Below are 20,088 nucleotides of genomic sequence, written 5' to 3' on the forward strand. Positions count from 1 at the left end.
ATTTTAAAACAGCTTTTATAAATATATGTAAGTCCTCAAGGGAAAAATTGGCCATAATGAATGACCACAGAGAATTTTAGCAGAGAAACGGAAATGGTCAAAGAGAACCAAATAGAAATTCTAAAACTGAAAAGTATAACAATAAATGAAAATGTAACTTGATGGACTTTAACGGATTTTAAGAACAGTTTGGAGATGGCAAAAGAAAGGGTCAATGATCTTGAAGACAAATAAATAAGAATTGTCCAATCAAAAGAATAGAAAGTAACTATAGAGGTAATATGGATCTGAGAGACCACAGTAGAAAGTCTAGGGACTTCCCTGGTGGTCCAGCGGTTAAGACTCCGAGCTCCCAGTGCAGGGGGTCCAGATTCGATCCCTGGTCAGGGAACTAGATCCCACGTGCCGCAACTAAGTGCCTGCATGCCGCAACTAAAAGATCCTGCACGCCGCAACGCACATCCTGCATGCAGCAACAAAGATCCCACGTGCCGCAACTAAGACCCGGCACAGCCAAATAAATAAATATTTTTTAAAAAAAGAAATAAAGTTTAATATAATCGTGCTTCGGAGGGAGAAAAGAGAGAGAATGGGGCATAAAAAAAATTTGAAGAAATGATGACCTGAAATTTCATGAATTTTGGATCAACTTATAGATCCAAGAATCCCAACAAATCTCAAGCAGTATAAACATAAAAACAAACAGCCAGGCAGGCAGGCATATCACAGTCAAGCTCTTGAAAATCAAAGACAAAGAGGAAACTGTGAGAACAGTTGGAGGAATAAGGACTGACTTATTATTAATTATTATTAGACACTTAATAAGTGTCTGACTGCACATCGAAAAAATGAAGGTGAGAAGAAATGGAATGAAATCTACATTCAGAAAGAAAGCCAACCCAGAAATATTATTCAAAAATGAGGGAGAAATGAAGACACTTAGGTGACAGCTGGAGTGATTGCTTGCACTACAAGAACTAAGGTAGGAGTGACCAGAGCAAATTTGAACAAAGAAATGGCAGGAATGGTTCTGGGTTCTGCTGTCCACCAGCAGGCTCTAGGGACGGGCCCTGAGGAAGGTCCAGGGGCAAGCAGCACAGGCAGGCTTAACAGGCTGGCAGTCCTCAGGCAGCTGGCGTCACCTCTTGGGCTGCGTGTCCCTGTTTCCTTGCTGCCCTGGCTCTGGGGAGCCACAGACCTGACACCAACCCTGAACACTTCAGAGCCTGACGACTGCCTCTGAGCCTCCCAGTTCAAACACACATCCAGGTCCAATAAGCACATGAAAAGATGCTGAACATCACTAGTCACTAGGGAAATGCAAATCAAAACCACAAGGTACCACATCACGCCCATTAAGATGGCCATTATTTTTTAAAAAAAAAAAGAAAAAGAAGAAAAGAACACCTGTTAGTGAAGATGTGGAGAAATTGGAACCCTTGTGCATTGCTGGCGGGAATGAAAACTCATGCAACCACTGTAGAAAATTTGGCAGTTCCTCAAAAAGTTAAACATAGCATTACCATATGACCCAGCAATTCCACTCCTAGGTACATACCCAAAACAATTGAAAGCAGGGACGCAAACAGATATTTGTATACCCACATTCACAGTAGCATCAGTCACAACAGCCAAAAGATGGGAGGAACCCAAGTGTCCACCAACAGATGAATGGATAGACAAAATGTAGAAAGGAATATTATTGTCTTAAAAAGGAACAATAAGTCTGATAGGTGCCACACCATGGATTAACCTTTAAAACATTCTTCTAAGTGAAATGGCAAATAATATGTGATTCCAACTATACGAGGTACCTAGAATAGGCAAATTAATATAGACAAAGTAGAATAGAAGTTACTGGGAGCTTGGGAAAGGGGTGGTGAGGAGGAGTGTTTAATGGGGACAGAGTTTCTGTTTGGGGTAATGAAAAAGTTCTGGAGATGGTGGTGGTGAAGGTTGCATAATAATATGAATATACTTAGTGCCACTGAATGTAGACTTAAAAATGGTTAAAATAAATTTTATGTATATTTTACCACAATTTAAAATATATATATACATAGAAGATGGCCTGAATAACAAAATAAAGTTTTGGACCCAAAAAGGTATTTTCTGATGGCGTGGCCCAGTTGGGTGGGTGTGGTTGGGTGTTTTGCACAAGTCTGCTGCCCACTCTCCGCTGACTGCCCTGAGTTGGCCTTAGCTGCCAAACTGTCGGGAACTCCCCCTCTCCTTTGAAGCAGGAAGTTTAAATTATCAGGTCAATTAGGAAAGACACAACCGAAAAATACAAGTTTCATTCACACTTCCAGGAGGCGTTTCCTGGCTGGGTGCCACCTCTATTATTTTTGGCGAGGCTGCTGAAAGCCCCACAAACCCTGAGAAGGTACAGTGTAATCTTTGATTCTGTTTCAAGGATCAAAGCAAGTGAGTTTGGCTGTAAATGCAGATAACATTTCAGAGATGGTTTCATGAAAGAAGTCGCTAGACCAGGGCAGAAAGGGAGCTGGTGTTACATCACTTCCAGTGACCTCGGCCGCCTTGGCCCTGGTAACCTGTCCCCACCTGGGGGCCCCGGGGCACGAGGTGCTAGAGATCTCGCACGTAGGGCAACAGCTCTCCCCCGCACCGGCGCCTCCAGTGCCAGGGCGCTGGCTGGGCAGCCGCTCAGGGTCCAGCCTTGAGGGGTGAGTCGAGCCAGCCCGCCTAAGGCGAGGGAACCGGGCCCTCAGGGGACGGTCCTCGGGGCCAGCCCCGCCCCGTCGCTCCTGGGCGCACGTACGCGCCCGGCCCCTGCTGGTCTCCAGCTACGGGTATTCTCCGGGCACTCCGTCCAGGAAACGCTGAAGCCCCTGTGTGCCAACCCTCCCAGGTGCCCTCGGCCCCCAACATCCCTCCTGACGCTCAGCACTAACTCAGTGCAGTTGTCGCCGCGTCTGTCCCTGAGTCCCAGCTAGAGCCAGGTGGGCGCCACGATCCCGCCGCACCGAGCCGCTCCTCAGCGCAGCGCACCGCCGGCGCCTGCGCACGCGGCCCCGCCCGCCCTCCGGACCCGGCCCTTCCTGCGCCTGCGCACGCAGCCCCACCTGCTCTCGTGGCACTCCGCGCGGCGTCCGGCTGAGCGCCCTCCCATCAACCCTCGCGCCCTGCTGCCCCGCTGGCAGGGCCCGGAAGCGCCTGCGCGACCGAGGCTTCACGACGCAGGGCGCAGGCGCAGCGCGGCTGGGAGGCCAGCGAGGGGCGTTCCGGGAGCCAGCGCGGGGACGTAGGGGTCGGCCGCGCGCACGCAGGGGGCGTGGCCGCACGACAAGGCGGTGCTGGGGCTCGCACTGCTCGCGGCTGGGGTCGCGGGCTGCGGCCGGCGGGTTAGTGCCTTGGGGTCCGCGCCCTTCCGTCCCTTCCCGACCCCGGATCGCGCCGGCCCTGGCCTCGCCTCACGGCGGCCGGTCTCGTCCGTTTTGTAGGTGCGCTCGGACTCGCTGTCGAGGGAACCGGACCGTCGTGGCGCCGCGTGGCCGCAGGTAGATGGGCTTCGTGCGGCGGCGCCTGAACCGGGCGCGGCCTCGGCTCCGCGGGCGCACGCTGTCCTGTCCCGGGGAAGGGCCGGGTCCCTCGGCGCCGGGCAGGCTGGGGACCTCGCTCCCCGAATTAGTGAGAGCCAGGCGGGGCGGGGTCCCGGGCGCTCACGGCAGCGGCTGCCTCCCCTCACAGGGGGCAGGAGTGGGAGTGGTTGTGGTTCGTGGTCACCTTTTTTTCAGCGCTCGGTGAGGAACTGGACTGGACGGCATTTACCTGCTGTCTTCGGTCTCTGCCGCCCTAGCGTGTTTTTAGTGTTAGGATGGGACGGGCTTTCGGGTGGAAGACCCCCACCCCCCGCCTCGCCACCAGCGTTGGGGGTTGGGGAGGCAGGTGCTGGGGCCCCTGGCGGCTCCGAATGCTGCAGGCCGCCCTGGGAGGTCCTGGGCGGAAAGACCAACAGGCCGTGCCCCCTGGAGGAGCTCCCGCAGATGGGGGTAGGTAAACACGTGGGAAGCCGCCCCGAAGGTGAGTGCAGACTGGCGCCCCTAGGTGGGAGCCGGTTGAGCAGTGGGGGGCGGGGTGTGTGTGTGTGTGTGTGTGCAGGGCTTGTTGGGGAAATCGCGCTAGGAGGGGTGAAGCAGAGAGCGCTCTGTGCAGGCCAGGAGTGGACCTCGTGTTGCAGGGAGACTGGGGAGGTGGCTACCCTCAGGCTGGACTGCGGGAGGGCTCCTTGCATCCGACGGGAACTGCACCTCCTTTTTTGTTTTGCGTTTCTTTGGGCTGCTCAGGGGTGATGGTCACTGTTCTCCAGGCCCTTTGCAGGGACCACCTTGGGGTGGGGAGAGTAGACAGAGCAAGTGGAATTTAACTCGGGTTCGGATTCTGGGCTGTTGACAGGGAGGGGAATGCAGGGAGGATGTGTTTGGGGTGGGGGTGGCTGCACTGTGAGTAGCGACATGAGTCTGGGAGACACAGGACGGGTGTGGGGGTGGGGGGAAAGCTGGAAGGCACACAGGTAGTGCTTGCCATGCTTCTGGGGCTGTGATGTAAAAAGATCTTATGACACACTCTGCACCTGACAGTACAGTGCTTGGGCGGTGGGAGACGGTTCACAGGACTGTGAAGCGTAGCTTGTAAATGGCGTGGTGATGTGTGGTGGGGTCAGCTGCCTCTGCCACTAACTGGTTGGCGTGTGTGGCCACAGACGAGTGACTTTACTCACCACCGTGCCTTGGGGTCAGCCTCATCAGGGGTCAGTGTTGGCCATGACTAGAGCCGTCAGTGAAGGTTGTTATTGTCACTCCTGAAATTCTTTGACAGCCATCCAGGCCGTCCAAGGAAGCCCAGGGGGATCTGATCTGGCCCCCTGATCTGGCCTCCTGGGATTGACATCACCGCCATCACATCTTGCCCTTGAAACATCCCAGGTGGCGTGTACCTGCTTTCTGGGACCTCCCAGGCAGGCCTCTGGGCCCCCTTGCATGGAGAGCTCCTGGTGGGGGCCCAGGGTCGGCTGCCCCAGTGGTGGTGGTTGGGCCTAGTTCCCACTCTTCCCACCTTGTTTTTGGACAGATCGCCTCGGATGGTGGCCTGCGTCTGACAGTCCCATCAGCTCTTCTCAGCTCTTCTGAGGCCGCAGTGGTCAGCTCCCCGCTCAGCACTTGCCTGGAGCACCCCTTCGCAACCGTCTGTCCTGTTGTGTCTGCGCGCCGCTTCTGCCCACCCTCTGGGCGCCGTCCCTCCCTCCTCTCCCCCTTCTTTCTCTAGTTGACGTGGCAGCTCCCGTCTGCTCCCAGCATGCCTCGTGGCCGGCGCCAGGGCCCTCGCAATCCCATCCGGGCGGCAGCCAACTACGCCAATGCACACCCCTGGCAGGAGGACGGGGCCACTCCTGGGGTTGCGTACACCCCCCTAGTGGATCCCTGGATTGAGCGGCCCTGCTGTGGGGACCCTGTGTGTGTGCGCACGACCATGGAGCAGAAGAGCTCAGCGAGTGGTGCTGTGGGCTGTAAGCCCGCGGAGAGGGGCCCCCCGGCAATGCGCATGGGCCTGCGGCCCCTCAGGGTGGACTTCCACTGGGTGCCCGGCTCAGACCCAGGCACCTTCGATGGCTCCCCTTGGCTGCTGGACCGCTTTCTGGCCCAGCTGGGCAATTACATGTCCTTCCGCTTTGAGCACTACCGGGACAACCTCAGCCGCGTCTGCGAGATCCTCGGGCGCCTGACGGGCCGAGCCCGGGCGTGGGCAGCCCCCTACCTCAATGGGGACCTGCCCCTGCCTGACAACTATGAGCTTTTTTGCCAGGATCTTGAGGAAGTTATTCAAAACCCAAACAACTTTGCTGAGTACCACGCTGCAGGGCCCTGTTCTTTGCCTCTGGCCTCGAGCCAGCCACCAGTGGCCCCACAGCTGCCTGTGGTGAGACAGTACTTAGCTAGGTTCTCAGAGGCCTTGGCCCTCAACATGGGCACTCCCCCCAGGTCTGTCCCCGCTGCTCTGGCCACCCCCACTGTTTCTAGTTCCAATTCCACATCTAGAAATGCTCTATCTGAGCAGCTGCTAGCCATGGAGAGCAGCTCTGGGCCTGTGGAACCTTCTGCCTTGTCCAACTCTGCAGGCAGTGCTGGTCCTGGTCCCGTGGGGCCATCTTCTTCCCAGCCAGGGGAGGCGGCCCCCAAACCTGTCCTTGCAGTTGCAGAATCTGCTGAACCCCCTGCCCAGAAACCAGGTCCCACTAACCCAGGGGGTCCAGGACCCCAGAAAACAAAGGAGGAGGTTTCTGAGACAGAGGCAGGCCAGGAGGCATCCTTAGGTACCCCACAGGGGGCAGTGGACACCCCAGCCACCCCAGGAGAGCCACCATTCTGTCCCACGCCCCAACCCACAGCACTGGATTCCGAACACGGCCTGGGCAGGTACGGCAGTGCCCCCTTGTCGTGAAGTGGTCTGTGTGACCAGGGAACCCCACGGCCCCCCTGTCAGGACGGTGGGGTATTGCCAGCTAACTCTAGATGGGATGCACCAGGTAGTGCCCTGTCCACTTGCCCCATTGCTGGGCAGGAGATGGACTTGTTTGGCGTCTACCGTGTCTGAGCACAAACAGCTCCCCTTAAACTCCCACCCCAGGGCACAGCAGGACAGTGGCCTCTGCCCTGTGCCCCTCATTCTCCAACTCAGTGGCCCAGAGGCTGCCTCCCACTGGGCTCTTGGCTGCATCTCAACACCTTGTTGGGAAGCGCCTTCTCACCTGGCCTGTTCCCGCTAGTTGGAAAGAATTGCGTAGATCAGTCCCCATCAAGTTTGTACAGTCCTTGTAACTAGTCCCCCCCAAACCCACCCCCTTCAGTGCTGGCTGGGACTGGACTGGGTCCGCTGTGCCAGCCCTTTTGGACCTAACTCCTGTGGTATCTGCTTTGACTCCTGCCCCAGTCTCTGCTCCCTGTGTCCCCTATTCTCTGGACTGGAAGTTAAGGAAGGTTGCATGGAGGAAGCAGCTGCTTTCATTATTCAGTATAAGTGGGAGGGTGTCTTGGCAGAGAAGGGTGCTTCCTTACGTACGGGCTTACCAGCAGCCCTGGCCCACTGGGACAACTTTAATGCAGGAGGGTGGAGTGGGGCCTCCTTGCCAGTCTCAGCTCCCTTTCAGGCATTTGCCTGCAGTGTTAGCATCTAGTCTTGTTTTGGCCCGCGCTGCCCTCCCCTCTGCTCTTCAGCATCCTGCCTCCACACCCACTCGTGCACTTGGCTGCTTCAGCACTCAACACCCAGCGCTGTAATGACTTGTGCCTCTGGATGGACTGTGAGTCCCTAGGGCAGGGCTCCATCAGTCAACCTCTGTCTCTGCTACACAGTCGGTGCTATTAAACATGGGTTGGATCCATGGCTGAGTGAGTCCTTGTCCATCAGTGGGAGCAGTCTGGGCCCAGCTGCGAGCACCTGGTCAGCGTTGCAGGTGTGGTTCATGGCAGGGGCTTGAATCCTTGCAGGGTCTGGCTGAATGGGTGGGAGTGGGAGGCTTGGTGGGAGGGGTGTGGCCTTGAGAACTATCTTCCAGGCCAGCGGTGAAGTGAGCAGGCAGCAGGCCAGGGCTGTGAGTCCTCAGGGCCGAGGGTGGAGTGAAGGAGTACCCGCTCTGCACAGGGAGGGTTTTCTAGTAACAGCTGACTGGGAGGCTTCTCCAGCCCAGGTCAGCACAGGACAGGCACAGTGCATCTGCTCCGAGGGACAGATAGGCAAACATTTCAGGCCCCTGTGGGTCCTATAATTGGGAAAACAAAACACCTTCCTGGAGAATAGGAAAGAAGTGGAAATATAACTGCAATCAGAAAGTCATTTTAGGAAGGAAAGTAATAAGCAAATGGTAAATTTTAAGTAAAATAGACATTGTTGGGATTACTTCATTAGTAATTTGCTTGAAAATGTTCTGGGTTCAGGTGGTTTTATTTCTGAGTTATTTTACGGCACAGACACCTCATAAGTAAAACAGCTGCGAGTCTTAGAAGTAGGTGGGAAGCTGATGTAGCCCCCAAAGCGAAACAAGCAAGCTGATAAGAAATCAGTGTGCACCCTTGGTTCTGATCCAGTGGAGGAATTTGGATGTTCCAGCCCAGCCTGGTCACACTGCTGCCCCCATGCTATTGCTCAGGCCCGGGCCCTCCTCCTGCAGGCTGTCCTGGTCAGCTGTGGCCTGGCCCACCTATGGGTCTGGTGTCGTTGGCAACATTGGGGCCCCAGAGCTGCCCTCTGGGGCGGGTGGCCCAGTCAGCAGCCCTCTGCACAGGCTGCCTCTCCCGTCTCCACTTAGTGGACCTGGAGTGAGTTCCCTCAGCCCAAGATTTCCATCTTCCCTTTTGACCCCCGGTCTCACTGGGGGCCTTTTCCCCCTCGGGCCCCAGACGGCTCCTGCAGGCTCGGGTTATGGTCCAGCATACCTCTCATGAGGGTCATCTGCAACGGCAGGCCCGGGGGCTTTGGGGAGAGACTGGACAGATGACCTGTGGAAAATGGGTTCTGTTGGTGTGCCCTGGCCATGAAGAAAAGGACGGGAGGGCAGGCCTCAGTTGTGAGGGCAAGGTCACCCATTCCTGGGGTTGGGAGAGGGTGGGAGGGCGCTGGCCTTCCAGACTGGCAGCGCCTATGGTTCCGCAAAGTGACTGCCCCATATTTAGCTGGCACTGTGCCCTGCCTTTGGGCAGATGTGATGACCCAGCTGCTCTCCTCTGGGGGGGAGAAGGAACACAGAGGGCCAGGAGAGGGGGCTCTGCTGTGCGTGGCAGGAGAAGGGCCCTTGGGTCATGGCCACTCCTGGCTCTGCACACGTAGGCAGCCCACCCAGAGGAGGGTGCTCTGGGCCTGGCAGGGTTGCTGGATGTGCTCAGGGTGGGCTGTGCTGGGGCGTGCATTCCAGACCATTGTGTCTGTCCCTTGCTTCCCTTGGAAATCTGGAGGTCTCATTTTCTAAAGCTGGGACACGGTGGGCACTGTGGGAGGGTTTGTAAAGCGCCCGTGTCCAAGAAAACTTCTAACACCGGAAGTGTTGAGGATGAGGTACTGTGAGATACAGAACATTTTTTAAAGCTGCAGGAACGAAAGGACGTGGAAATTGGTATGGAAGGATGAGCAGAGAACTTGTAAATGAAGCCGAATAAATACAGGGGTTTAGTTCACGCTGGCAGGGCTGTTTCCAATTAATGGGGGTAAAGTGGATCATTCAGTGAGAGGACTTGGAGCAGCTAGCTGGTCAGTTGTCTGGAAAACAGTGAAACTCACTGTGTGCCAGCCGTGCTTCAGGTGGATTAAAGATTTAACGGTAAAAAGTCACAAAAGCACCATGGGGAGGTACGGGCAGATTTTCTGCTGTGATTCCAGACATTCTAGGTGCCGGGAACCGCAGGAGGCCTCTGGGCGCGCTGAACCCTGGCCCGCGTGCAGGTGGTGGCTGCTCGCTCCATGGTCTCGGCTGAACCATGAGCCATTGGAATCACCGGTCCTCAAGGGGGCGGGGTAGGGCTGAGTGCCCAGTGGGGGTCACCGCCTTGTTAACAGCCTGGAGGTCCGGCAGCGAGGAGTGCGGTCACCAGGCTGCTGGCGCTGTGTTGGTCAGGGCGGGCCGACTGTGCTGCAGGAACAGAACCTCCACATCGTGGCCACCCCATCCATTGTGGTCCCTCGGGTAATGCCGACAGGGCTCCACTGGCTACATCTCTCCATGACTGCAGAGACTGGGGAAGGACCGCTGTGAACCACTAGTGGTGCGCATCACTCCCCTCTGTTCACCTGGCCTGAGGGAGCTGCTGCGCCCTCCCGCGAAGTGGGTGGGGCCCTCAGCGCCAAGCCACGGGACACAGCCGTGCAGCCATGTGGGGGGGCCACATGGGCCGTGGGGAGAGATGCCCGTGCGCACCTGCTCAGGCTGCGTGACCTAAGCGACAGGAGGTGCTTCCTCCCGGTCCTGGAGCCCGGGCATCCGAGATCCAGGTGTTGGCAGGGTTGGCTGCTCCCGAGACCCCTCACCTCGCTGTGTGTCCCCTGACGGTCTCCCTCAGTGTGTCTGTGTCCTCGCCCCCTTATGAGGACACCGGTCCTATTGGATCAGGGCCTACCATATGACCGCATTGAAGCTTAATCCCCTCTTTGAAGCCTCTGGACACAGCCACGTCTGAGGTGCTGGGAGTGGAGCTTCAACATGGGAACTTGGGGGAGACAGCTGAGCCATCAGAACGCCCGACATGGGTTTGTTTGTTTCCCATCTTTGCAGTCTTGGGCAGTGCTGTCGTGAGCATCCTTCTGACGTCGCCCCTGTGTGCAGAGCTGCTCCAGCCCCGAGCAGGATGTGCCCAGTTCTGTATCTGGGACCCCTACAGAGGGTGCGAAGATGTTACTCTATATTCCCAAGTTTAAACATTCTTCCTTTCACGTGACTCTGGAATCTCCTGGCCTGCAGGGCGCCCTTGACAGCCCGTTCCTTCTCCCTGGGTGCCCTGTCTCCCTGTTGGCGGGGCCGTAAGAAGGTGAAGAGGGATGTCCCTGGCTGCTTTCCACCTGTGTGTCTGAGCAGTGCCGGCCTGGGCCAGCGGTCGGGAGTGAGCCCGCGCCCTTACACCTGCCTGTGCGGGTGGCAGAAGTGCAGCCACGGTGCAGGGACACCTGCTGGCCGCTGGGAGTGCCACATCGGCCCCCGAGAGGCCTCAAGTGATAGCGCCCTTCACCACCACCATGCTTAGGGGCCCCTCTCCAAGTGGGACTGGGTTCACGGGAACTTCCTGAGCACCAGCCTGCGGGCGTCAGCCCCATCCCAGGCCCTGGGGAGGGCCATCTGGGCACTGATGTCAGCCCTGGGGAACTGGCCCCTGTGGACCATCCCTCCTGGCGGTAGTGGGCCCCAGAGGCCGGTGCTGGTGCCTGGGAACGGTCCCACTTCCTGTAAAACATGGAGCTTTTCTGTGCATTCACCGGGAACAACCAGGGCGGCAGCCCATTGCTAGCCGGTCCCACCCTGGCCCCTAAGTGCCAGGCAGGCTGGCTGAGAACACCCAAGTGGCCTTCCTTCCTGCCATCTCCAGCTCCTGGACCAGTGGCTCCTCACCCTGGCATTTCCTCCTGGCCCGGCAATGATGGCCTGTCCCCCCATCCCAAGGAGTCCAATTGGTGCCTCCAAGCCCTCAGCTGTAGGAAGCCCTTCATACCTTGTGTTGGTCAGGCCGCAGAGGTGCTTAGGGGAGAACGGGCTGTGCTCACCTCTGCCCAGGCACCCATCATATCACGTGGACCTTGACCCCAGCGGAGGAGCCTGGTCCTCTGTGGCCATCTTCCCCAAACACGGGGCAAGTTGGAAAGGACACTCACAGCCCCCAAGGGACTTCACACGAATTGCTGGCAGCTGCCCAAGGGCCCGGGATGCTGCCCCAGGGATGTGAGGTCAGCGCTGCTGGATCCTGCCAGAGGGAGCAGCGTCCCTTCCAGGCTTTGCAGGAGCAGGTGACTTGCTTCTCTTGGATTGAACAAGAGGCTCAGGCCCAGGACGGGTGGGTGGCTGTCCTCCCTGGGTCTCAGGAGCACAGCACTCAGCTCCACTTCCGAAACTCATGTCCACAGCCATCCCCGAGTTTGCTTGTAGGCCCCCTGGCTCACAGGGGAGGTGCCCTGTGCACAGGGGGCGGGGTGGGTAGGCTGTAGTCGGGACTCGGGGGGCTCCTGCTGGCTGGGCTCAGGAGTCTTCCCCGTGCACGTGCAGAACAGCCAGCACGGGCCTGCCAGCCTCAGTCCGTGCACAACTGGGCGCAACTGAGGCCACCACCTGGGCTTCTGGGCGACGCTGTGCCAGAGGTGGGCAGGCCCAGGGAAGGGCTATGAGGGTGTTCCTAGTCTCCCCCCACCCCCACACACACGGACACATCAGGCCCTGGGAGGCAGGCATGGCTGGGTTGGGGGAAGGCAGTGTAGGGATGGTGCCCGGTTCCCGCCTCCCCAATGGGCTCTGAGGCCCGCTAAGCACGGGGCTGCTTGTGGCACCGTCCTCCTCCCCACCTCCTCCCCACCCCCTCCCCGGGCCAGGGAGCTGCCTCCCCGGAACCCCTCTCCAGGATCCGCATCTTTGAAGCCATGGATACTGACAGAGGATTCAGTGAATCCAAGGTCGCCAGCCGGGCGTTGACAGATGCCCGGCCACGATACTATTTCTGATTTAATAACCGAATGGGAGGCTGGCCCTTGGTAATAATTAGGGCTAATTACTGAGGAGGCGTTGACAGAAAGGCTGAGAGGAAACAAACTACCTTTATCCCGGGGCTTAGAGTCAGATTACACTGTGCTATCTGCCTCTCAGAAAGGAGACGCTTCAATCACTCACCAGAGGCTTCAAAGGGGAAGGGGCCCTGGCTGTGCACGGGCTCAGGAAGGCTATGAAGCATGCCTTTGACTCCGAATGGCCACGCAGAGCCCACTCCAGAGATGGTTTCTTTGTGAAGTTTGAGTTCCCTGGGCAAACCTGCCGCTGCACCCGGGCCTGGGTGGGGCTCTGCAGGCACGGGCGGGAGGTGGGGGCCAGGGCTGGTGCTGAGGCCAGGTCCTCCCTGGGCTGGGCCCATGCGTGGCAGTCCGCAGGAAGGCAGGGCGGCTGGTGCGTTTTCCTTGGCCCAGGGAGCGAGCTGCAGGGAACAGGGTAGGGCTGTCACCCAGCAGGCTGTCCCCTGTCTCACCTGGACCCCTGAACCGCAGCTTCTCCACAGCATTGTGGGCCAGTCCGGCCTACTCGGAGGGGGCTGTGTCCTCGGCCTTACTATTGGGGGACCACTCCTGGGGGCCTGGGTGTCACTCACTGGGCTGCCCTCACCCAGTGAGCCAGCACCGTGGACAGGATGCTGACCCACAGGGACCTCGGTGACAAGAGGCTAACTACCTAGAGGGTTGTCCTGTGTCGTGGGCTTGTTGCTGACGCGCTGTGTGCCGACTCCCCTGGACCTCCCTGCGTTTCAGAGATGGGGGAGGGGTGGTGGTCAGACCTCCATGTCCTATGAAGCAGGAGGCTTCCCAGTGATCTGGCCTGGACCGCTCTGGGGCTGCCACGTCTGTAACGTGACTTCCAGGGGCCAGTTCTGGGATTTGGGCCTTGCTGTGGTCTGAGCTGATCAGGAAGGTGGAGGGCGACGGGGCCTACTCAGGATGGCCTCTCCAGGTGTGGCCTGGGAGGTGCAGAGGGACTGGGTCTCGGTTCCTCCTGGCCTGGAGAACCAGCCAGCTCAGTTTTCCTGCTAGAATGGCCGTGCCGCATGAGAGAGAGGGGACTGCTGGGTCAGCATCTCCCTTCCCTGGTGCTACTCTGCTTTGGGAGTAACAATGAGCATGAAGATGATAAAAGTTACCAGTAAATCGCTTAGCTGAGTACTGACTACCTTGTGTTGGGGGCGCTATTGATGGATTTAAGTCTATTTATATTAGGGCAAAAATAGGATGGGAAATCACTTTAAATAGGAGAAGCACTTAAAAATTGGCATTAAATCTGTTTAAAGTCACCTTAACTGGAATGAGAAATTGGATCTAAAGCCAGAAAAATCTAGGCAGGAAACTGGGTTTTCATAATACCTTAGTGGTAAATCAAATACCATTAACTGTAGGTCAAGAAAAAATAGCCCCCAAATATTGTTCAATATATGTTATTTGAAAAATAGCCTCCTCGAAAATGGCCAGGAGGGCGGCAGCCCAGTGGTTGCCCTGTGCCTGGAAGGTGCTGGTGCCCTCCCCTTGCGACTGTTGTGCGTGGGGACGGCACGGTCGTCCCGTGATGAACAGCCTCAAGCACTGTGATCCACCCAAGTCTGGAGCTTATTCCGATTTCCTTAGTTTTCCTCTTGTGTCCTTTTCCAGGACCTCAGCTAGGACTATGTGACACTTGGTCACATCTCCTTGGGCCCCTCTGGGCTGTGATGCCTGAGACAGTTTCGAGGCGAGTACCCTCCGCTATGATTTGCCGTGTGTGTTTCTCGAGATCAGCCTGGGGTCTGGGTTTCTAGGAGCAAGACCTCCAAGATAAAGGGCCATTGCACCGTGTCAGACCCAGGGAACGTGCTGTCAGCATGACCTTGATCGCCTGGACGGTGGCGGTTGTCGGGTCTCCCCTGTGAGGAGGGCTGCCTCCACGCACACCCTCGCAGGCAGGGGTCCAGCTCCACCGCCTTGCAGGTCACTTGGAATTCTGCTCAGATTTGTCTGCTCTCCCTGTTGATCTATTTCTTCAGTCGTTTCCTTCATCACTGGGGACTCACGGTATCGATCAGGACTGATTGTTAAGACACGAACTTACAAGGAGTCCCAGCACATGTACAGAAACCTCTCCATGGTCAGAGCCCTCCTCTCGCTGCCCCTTGGTCATGAGCCCACCCGTGACCCCTGACTCTGGCCCCTGGCACCTCCAGTCACGCTGTCTACCTGGCCCTGCCGTTTCCAGAATGCCATGTGAATAGGGCCAAGCAGTATGTAGCCTGTTGCTCGCTCTGATTTTCTGGGGAGGCGTCCATGGTGTTGCGTTCATCAATACTTTCTTCCTATTTTATTGCTCAAAGGTGTGTTGTCATTTCGCATTCGGGCGATATTCTGAATAGAACAGACCAGTCAGGTACAGGTGTTTGTGTGCACGTATGTTTTCATTTCTCTAGATTAAATATCCAGCGGCGGAGTGCTGGCAACTTGACGATCGGCTGTTTTGTGCTCCAGGGACCTGCTGGGCTGTCATCCAGGGCGTGTGTGCAGTTTGTATCCTCACCTGTGGCTCAGCGGCCATTGGCTTCCTCGGGGGTTTGTCTTCTTCATTTGAACCGTGTTGTTTTCATTTGCATTTCCCTGGAGGCTAAGGATGCTGAGCGTCTTCTTGTGCTTATTTGCCATCTGTACACCTTATAGGTGAAGTGTCGTCTGTTCAGATCTTTTGTTTAGTTGCTGTTGAGTTTTTTAAAATATTACTGATATACTAAAGCGTGCACATATTTAAAGTGGATAATTTGATAAGTTCCAACACCTGTGTAAGCATCACCATACCCAAGACATGAATGTGCCTGCTGTCCTTAGGGAATCCCTAGGGTTTCCTCCCAATCTTCGACCTTTGTAAGGCCTCTCCCCACTCCCTGCAGCGCCCCTCCCCAGGAGCCACTCATCTGTTTCCTGTCGCTACTGGGTAGTTTGCACTTTTTAGAAGTTTATGTAAATAGAATAGAATATTTACTCTTTTTTTCTGGCTGCTTTTAGTCGATATATGATTTTGAGGTTGATTCGTGGGGAGGCGTGATCGGTGCCCCTTTGTTGTTGAGTATGGGTGTACCACCGTTTGTTCAGCCTTGATGGATGTTTGGATTGTTTCCAGTTTGGGACTTTTTTTGGAGAAACAGCCACGCTTTATTCCAAAGCCACTGTACCAGTATGTTCATAGGAGAGTTCTTCTGCTTCACGTGCTTCCCAGCGGCCAGGGGTGTGGTCAGTCTTTAATGTGGGCTGCTCCCATAAGCGTGTAGTACAGGTGACTGTGGCTTTCGTTTGCGTTTCCCTGATGACCAAAGCTGGTGAGTATGTTTTCAGGTCCTAATTTGGCATTTGCATATCTTCTTGGCTATAGTGTTTATTCACATCTTTTGCCCTTTCTTTTTAAATACTTTCTGATTTTATTTACTTTTTCTTTGCTTTCCTGATGAATTTTGAGGATTCTTTATATATTGTGGATGCATGATTTACAAATATTTTCTCCCAGTCTGTAGTTTGTCTTTTCATTTTCTTAACACCATCTTTCAAAGAGCAGAAGTTTCTAATTTTCTTGAAATGAAATTTATCCGTTTTTCTATTGTGGATCATGCTTACTGATAGTTTTTAAAAATCATGAATGGATGTTGAACTTTGCTGGATGCCTTTTCTGTATGAGTGTAGCTGATATGGTCTTGTGTTTTTTCTTCTTTAGTGTGTTAATGTGATGGAGTTATCTCTATTGATTTTGGAATACTGAATCTGCTTTGTGTTCCTGAAGTAAACTCTAGTTGGTCATAGTGTATTCTTTTTTTTTTAACTTCTTTATTTTATTTTTATTTTTGGCTGCATTAGGTCTTCGTTGCTGCGCGCGGACTTTCTCTAGTTGTGGCAAGTGGGGGCTACTTTTCATTGTGCACGTTGTACTGGCTTCTCGTGTTGAGGAGCACAGGCTCTAGGCATACAGGCTTCAGTAGCTGTTGCACATAGGCTCAGTAGTTGTGGCTCGCAGGCTCTAGAGCACAGGCTCAGTAGTTGTGGCACACGGGCTTAGTTGCTCCGCGGCATGTGGGATCTTCCCGGACCAGGGCTCGCCACCATGTCCCCTGCATTGGCAGGCAGATTCTTAACCACTGGGCCACCAGGGAAACCCCCATAGTGTATTCTTTTTACATACTGCTGGATTTGATTTACTTTTGTTTTGAGGATTTTTACATCTGTATTCATGAGGGACATTGGCTTGTGGTTTTCTTTTCTTGTACTGTCTTTATCTGCTTTTGGTATGAGGATCATGCTGGCCTCAAAATGAATTGGGAAATGTTCCCTTTTTTTCTGTTTTCTGGAAGAAATTATATAGAATTGGGGCTATTTTCTCTTTAAATGTTTGGTAGAATATGCCAGTCAAGTCATGTGGGCTGGAGTTTTCTTTTCTTTGCAAAGATTTTAACTAAAAGTGCAATCCCTTTAGTCACTATAGGGCTATTCAGGTCATTTCTTCTAGGTGACCTAGAAACCCCCTAGTCTGTGGTTTTCAATTTCTATTTCATCTAAGTTGTTGGATTTATGTGCACTGAGTTATTTATGGTATTTCCTTATCCTCCTTTTAAGGTTAGTGGTGTCTGTAGTGATAACCCTTCTTCCATTATTATAATTTGTTTCTTCTCTTTTTTCAGTTGTCAGGCTAGCTACCGATTTATCTATTTTATTGATCTTTTTAAAGATCCAGTCTGTGGTTTTGCTGATTTTTCTCTGTAGTTTTACAATTCTCTTGTTTTATTTCTTTCTTTTCTGACCTTATTATTTCCTTCCTTTTCCTGGCTTTGGGCTTATTTTTCTCCTTTTTCTAGTTTCTTGAGGTAGAAGCTAGGTCATTGATTTGAGACCTTTCTTCTTTTCTTTCTTTCTTTTTTTTTTTAAAGAAAACCTTTATTTTAATTTTTTTTTTTTTTTTTTTTTTGCCACACTATGAGGCTTGCGGTACCTTAGTTCCCCAACCAGGGATTGAACCCAGGCCCACTGCAGTGAAGGCACGGAGTCTTAACCAGTGGACCACCAGGGAATTCCCCCTTTCTTCTTTTCTAATTTGGCATTTGATGCTATAAATTTCCTCGAAGTCCTGCTTTAGCTGCATCTGACAAGTTTTGCTATTTTATATTTTCATTTTTATTCAGTTCAAAATATTTTCCAATTTCTGTTGGGACTTCTTCTTTGGCCCATTGATTATTTAAAAGCATGTTGTTTGTTTCCCAAATATTTGGAGATTTTTCCAGTTGTCTTTCTGTTATTGATTCCAGGTTAAATCCATAAGGTCAGAGAACATTGTGTGCTTTTGGTTCTTCTACATTTTTTTGAGATATAATTGACATATAACATTGTATTAGTTTCAGGTATACAACATAATGATTTGATAGTTGTATATATTGCAAGATGATTGCCATGATCAGTCCAGTTAACATCTGTCACCTTGCATAGCAACAAAGGTTACTCTACATTTTTTAAGGTTTTGTTTTATTTTTTTTTGGCTGCATTGGGTCTTCATTGCTGCACACAGGCCTTCTCTAGTTGTGGAGAGTGGGGGCTACTCCCCGTTGCAGTGCGCAGGCTTCCTATTGTGGTGGCCTCTCTTGTTGTGGAGCATGGGCTCTAGGTGCGTGGGCTTCAGTAGTTGTGGCACACGGGCTTCAGTAGTTGTGGCACATGGGCTTCAGTAGTTGTGGCTCACAGGCCCTAGAGTGCAGGCTCAGTAGTTGTGGCGCTCAGGCCTAGTTGCTCTGTGGCATGTGGGATCTTCCCAGACCAGGGCTCGAATCCGTGTCCCCTGCATTGGCAGGCAGATTGCCAACCACTGCACAGCCAGGGAAGCCCTTAAGGTTTGTTTTAAAACACAGGATATGGTCTATCTTGATGAACGTTCCATGTATATTTGAGAAGTATGAGTTGTTCTGTTGGTGGAATGTTCACTTCATGTCAGCTCAGTCCAGTAGATAGATAGTATTAAGTCTCCTGTACTATTTTCTGGCCATTTGTTGAGTTGATTGCTGAGGAGGAGTTTAAGTCTCTAGCTGTGATTATGTATCTGTCTACTTCTGCTTTCATTTCCATCAGTTTTTCCTTCATGTGTTGTGAAGTTCTGCTGTTAGCGGAGTACATGTTTAGGACTTTCATGTCTTCTTGATGAATTGAGTTCTTGTGTCATTGTGTGTTTTCTTCTCCCTGTTAATAGTCCTTGTTTTGAGGTCTACTTTCTCTGATAATAATGTATCCATTACACCTTTTTTTTGTTATTTGTATAGTGTATATTTTTACTTTCAATTTATGTATGTTTTTATTTTTTTATTTTATTTACTTATTTATTTTTTGGCCACTCTGTGTGGCATGCGGGATCTTACTTCCCTGACCAGGGATCGAACCCATGCCCCCTGCATTGGGAGCACAGAGTCTTAACCACTGGACCACCAGGGAGGTCCTCTATGTTTTTATATTTAAAGTAGGTTTCTTCTAGATAATTTATAGTCGGGCTTTTTAAAAATTAGCTTATAGTTGTTGGGTCTTATAATAGCATGTTGAGAGCATTTATGTTTATTGTAGTCATTTTTATGGTTCTATTTAGGTCTTCCATTTTGTTTTCTCATTTTCCTGATGCTTTAGCCCTCTATCCCTTCTTTCCATCCTTCTTTTGGATTATTTGGATATTTTCAAATACTCTGTTTAAATTTTCTGTTAGCTTTTTGTCTGTATCTCTTATATATTATGTTTTTAATAGTTAGTAGAAGCCTTACATCCATATGGGTCCCCTTACCCTCCCCCCTTCATGTTATAGCTGTCAGATTGCAAACCCCAACAATATACATGTTCACTTAAGAGGTGGAAATTTGTCTTTTATGTTTACCATTTCTCTTCCTCTATCTTCTTGGAGTTCCACATTTCTTTCTGATCTTTCTTTTGAGCTGTAGAACCTTCTCTAATATTTCTTTTAGGGAATATCTTCCCGCAAGAAATTCTCTTGGTTTTCCTTCACCTGAAAATACCTTTATTTTGCCTTCATTCCCAAAAGATAATTTGCTGGGTATAGAGTTCTTTTGTTTACTCTAAAGATGTTCCACTGTCTTCTGACTTCCATGGTTTCTGATATGAAATTCACGTTCACACAGATGATTATTTTCCTATGTGTAATGTGCCGTTACTGTCAGGATTTTACTGCTGTTATTTTTCAGCAGTTTAATTATGACATGAGTATGGTTTTCTTTGAGTTTATCCTGCTTATGATTCATTGAGTTCTTGAATTTATACATTTTTGTCTTTTCCCAAATTCCTGACATTTTGGGCATTATTTATTCAGGTAATTTTCCTACCCCATCTCCTTCTCTTGTCCTCAGACTCCCATGCATGAATGTTAGCCCTTTTTCTATTATTCTGCAGTCCCTGATGCTCTATTCATTTATTCCAGTCTTTTTTCTTTCTGATCTTATATTGGATAAGTTCTTTTGACCAGTCTTCATGTCACTGACTCTCTCCTTTGTCATCTCTGATTCCATTATTGAATGTCTTTGTTTCAGATATTGTATTATTTAGTTCTGGAACTTCCTTTTTTTAAAAAAATTTTTCTCTCCGCTGGGAACTTTCTTTCGTTCATTTCAAGTGTGTTTACCTTTGCCTCATGGAGTATAATCATAAAAGCTGCTTTAAAACCCTTATCTGATATTCCCAACATCTGAACTGTCTTGAGGTTGGCATCTGTAAATTGTCGTTTCCTTTGAGAATTGACCTCATTTCCTGGTTCTGTGTGTTGAATAATTTTGTGTTGTATCCTAGACATACCCTGGACCGGGTATTACATTGGGTCCTCTG

At 52.3% G+C, this 20,088-nt stretch overlaps 1 protein-coding gene across 1 annotated transcript; it reads left to right on the forward strand.

The window, feature by feature from the left end:
• Positions 1-5,316: 5,316 nt before the first annotated feature.
• Positions 5,317-12,201, forward strand: RTL10 (retrotransposon Gag like 10). The gene is made up of 6 exons (XM_065889482.1): positions 5,317-6,434; positions 9,565-9,691; positions 9,738-9,829; positions 10,463-10,601; positions 10,743-10,916; positions 12,073-12,201. The coding sequence occupies exons 1-6, from the start codon at positions 5,317-5,319 to the stop codon at positions 12,199-12,201; spliced, it is 1,779 nt and encodes a 592-aa protein (XP_065745554.1).
• Positions 12,202-20,088: the final 7,887 nt, after the last annotated feature.

The sequence above is a fragment of the Phocoena phocoena genome, chromosome 13, assembly GCF_963924675.1.
Source record: "Phocoena phocoena chromosome 13, mPhoPho1.1, whole genome shotgun sequence".
NCBI lineage: Eukaryota > Metazoa > Chordata > Mammalia > Artiodactyla > Phocoenidae > Phocoena > Phocoena phocoena.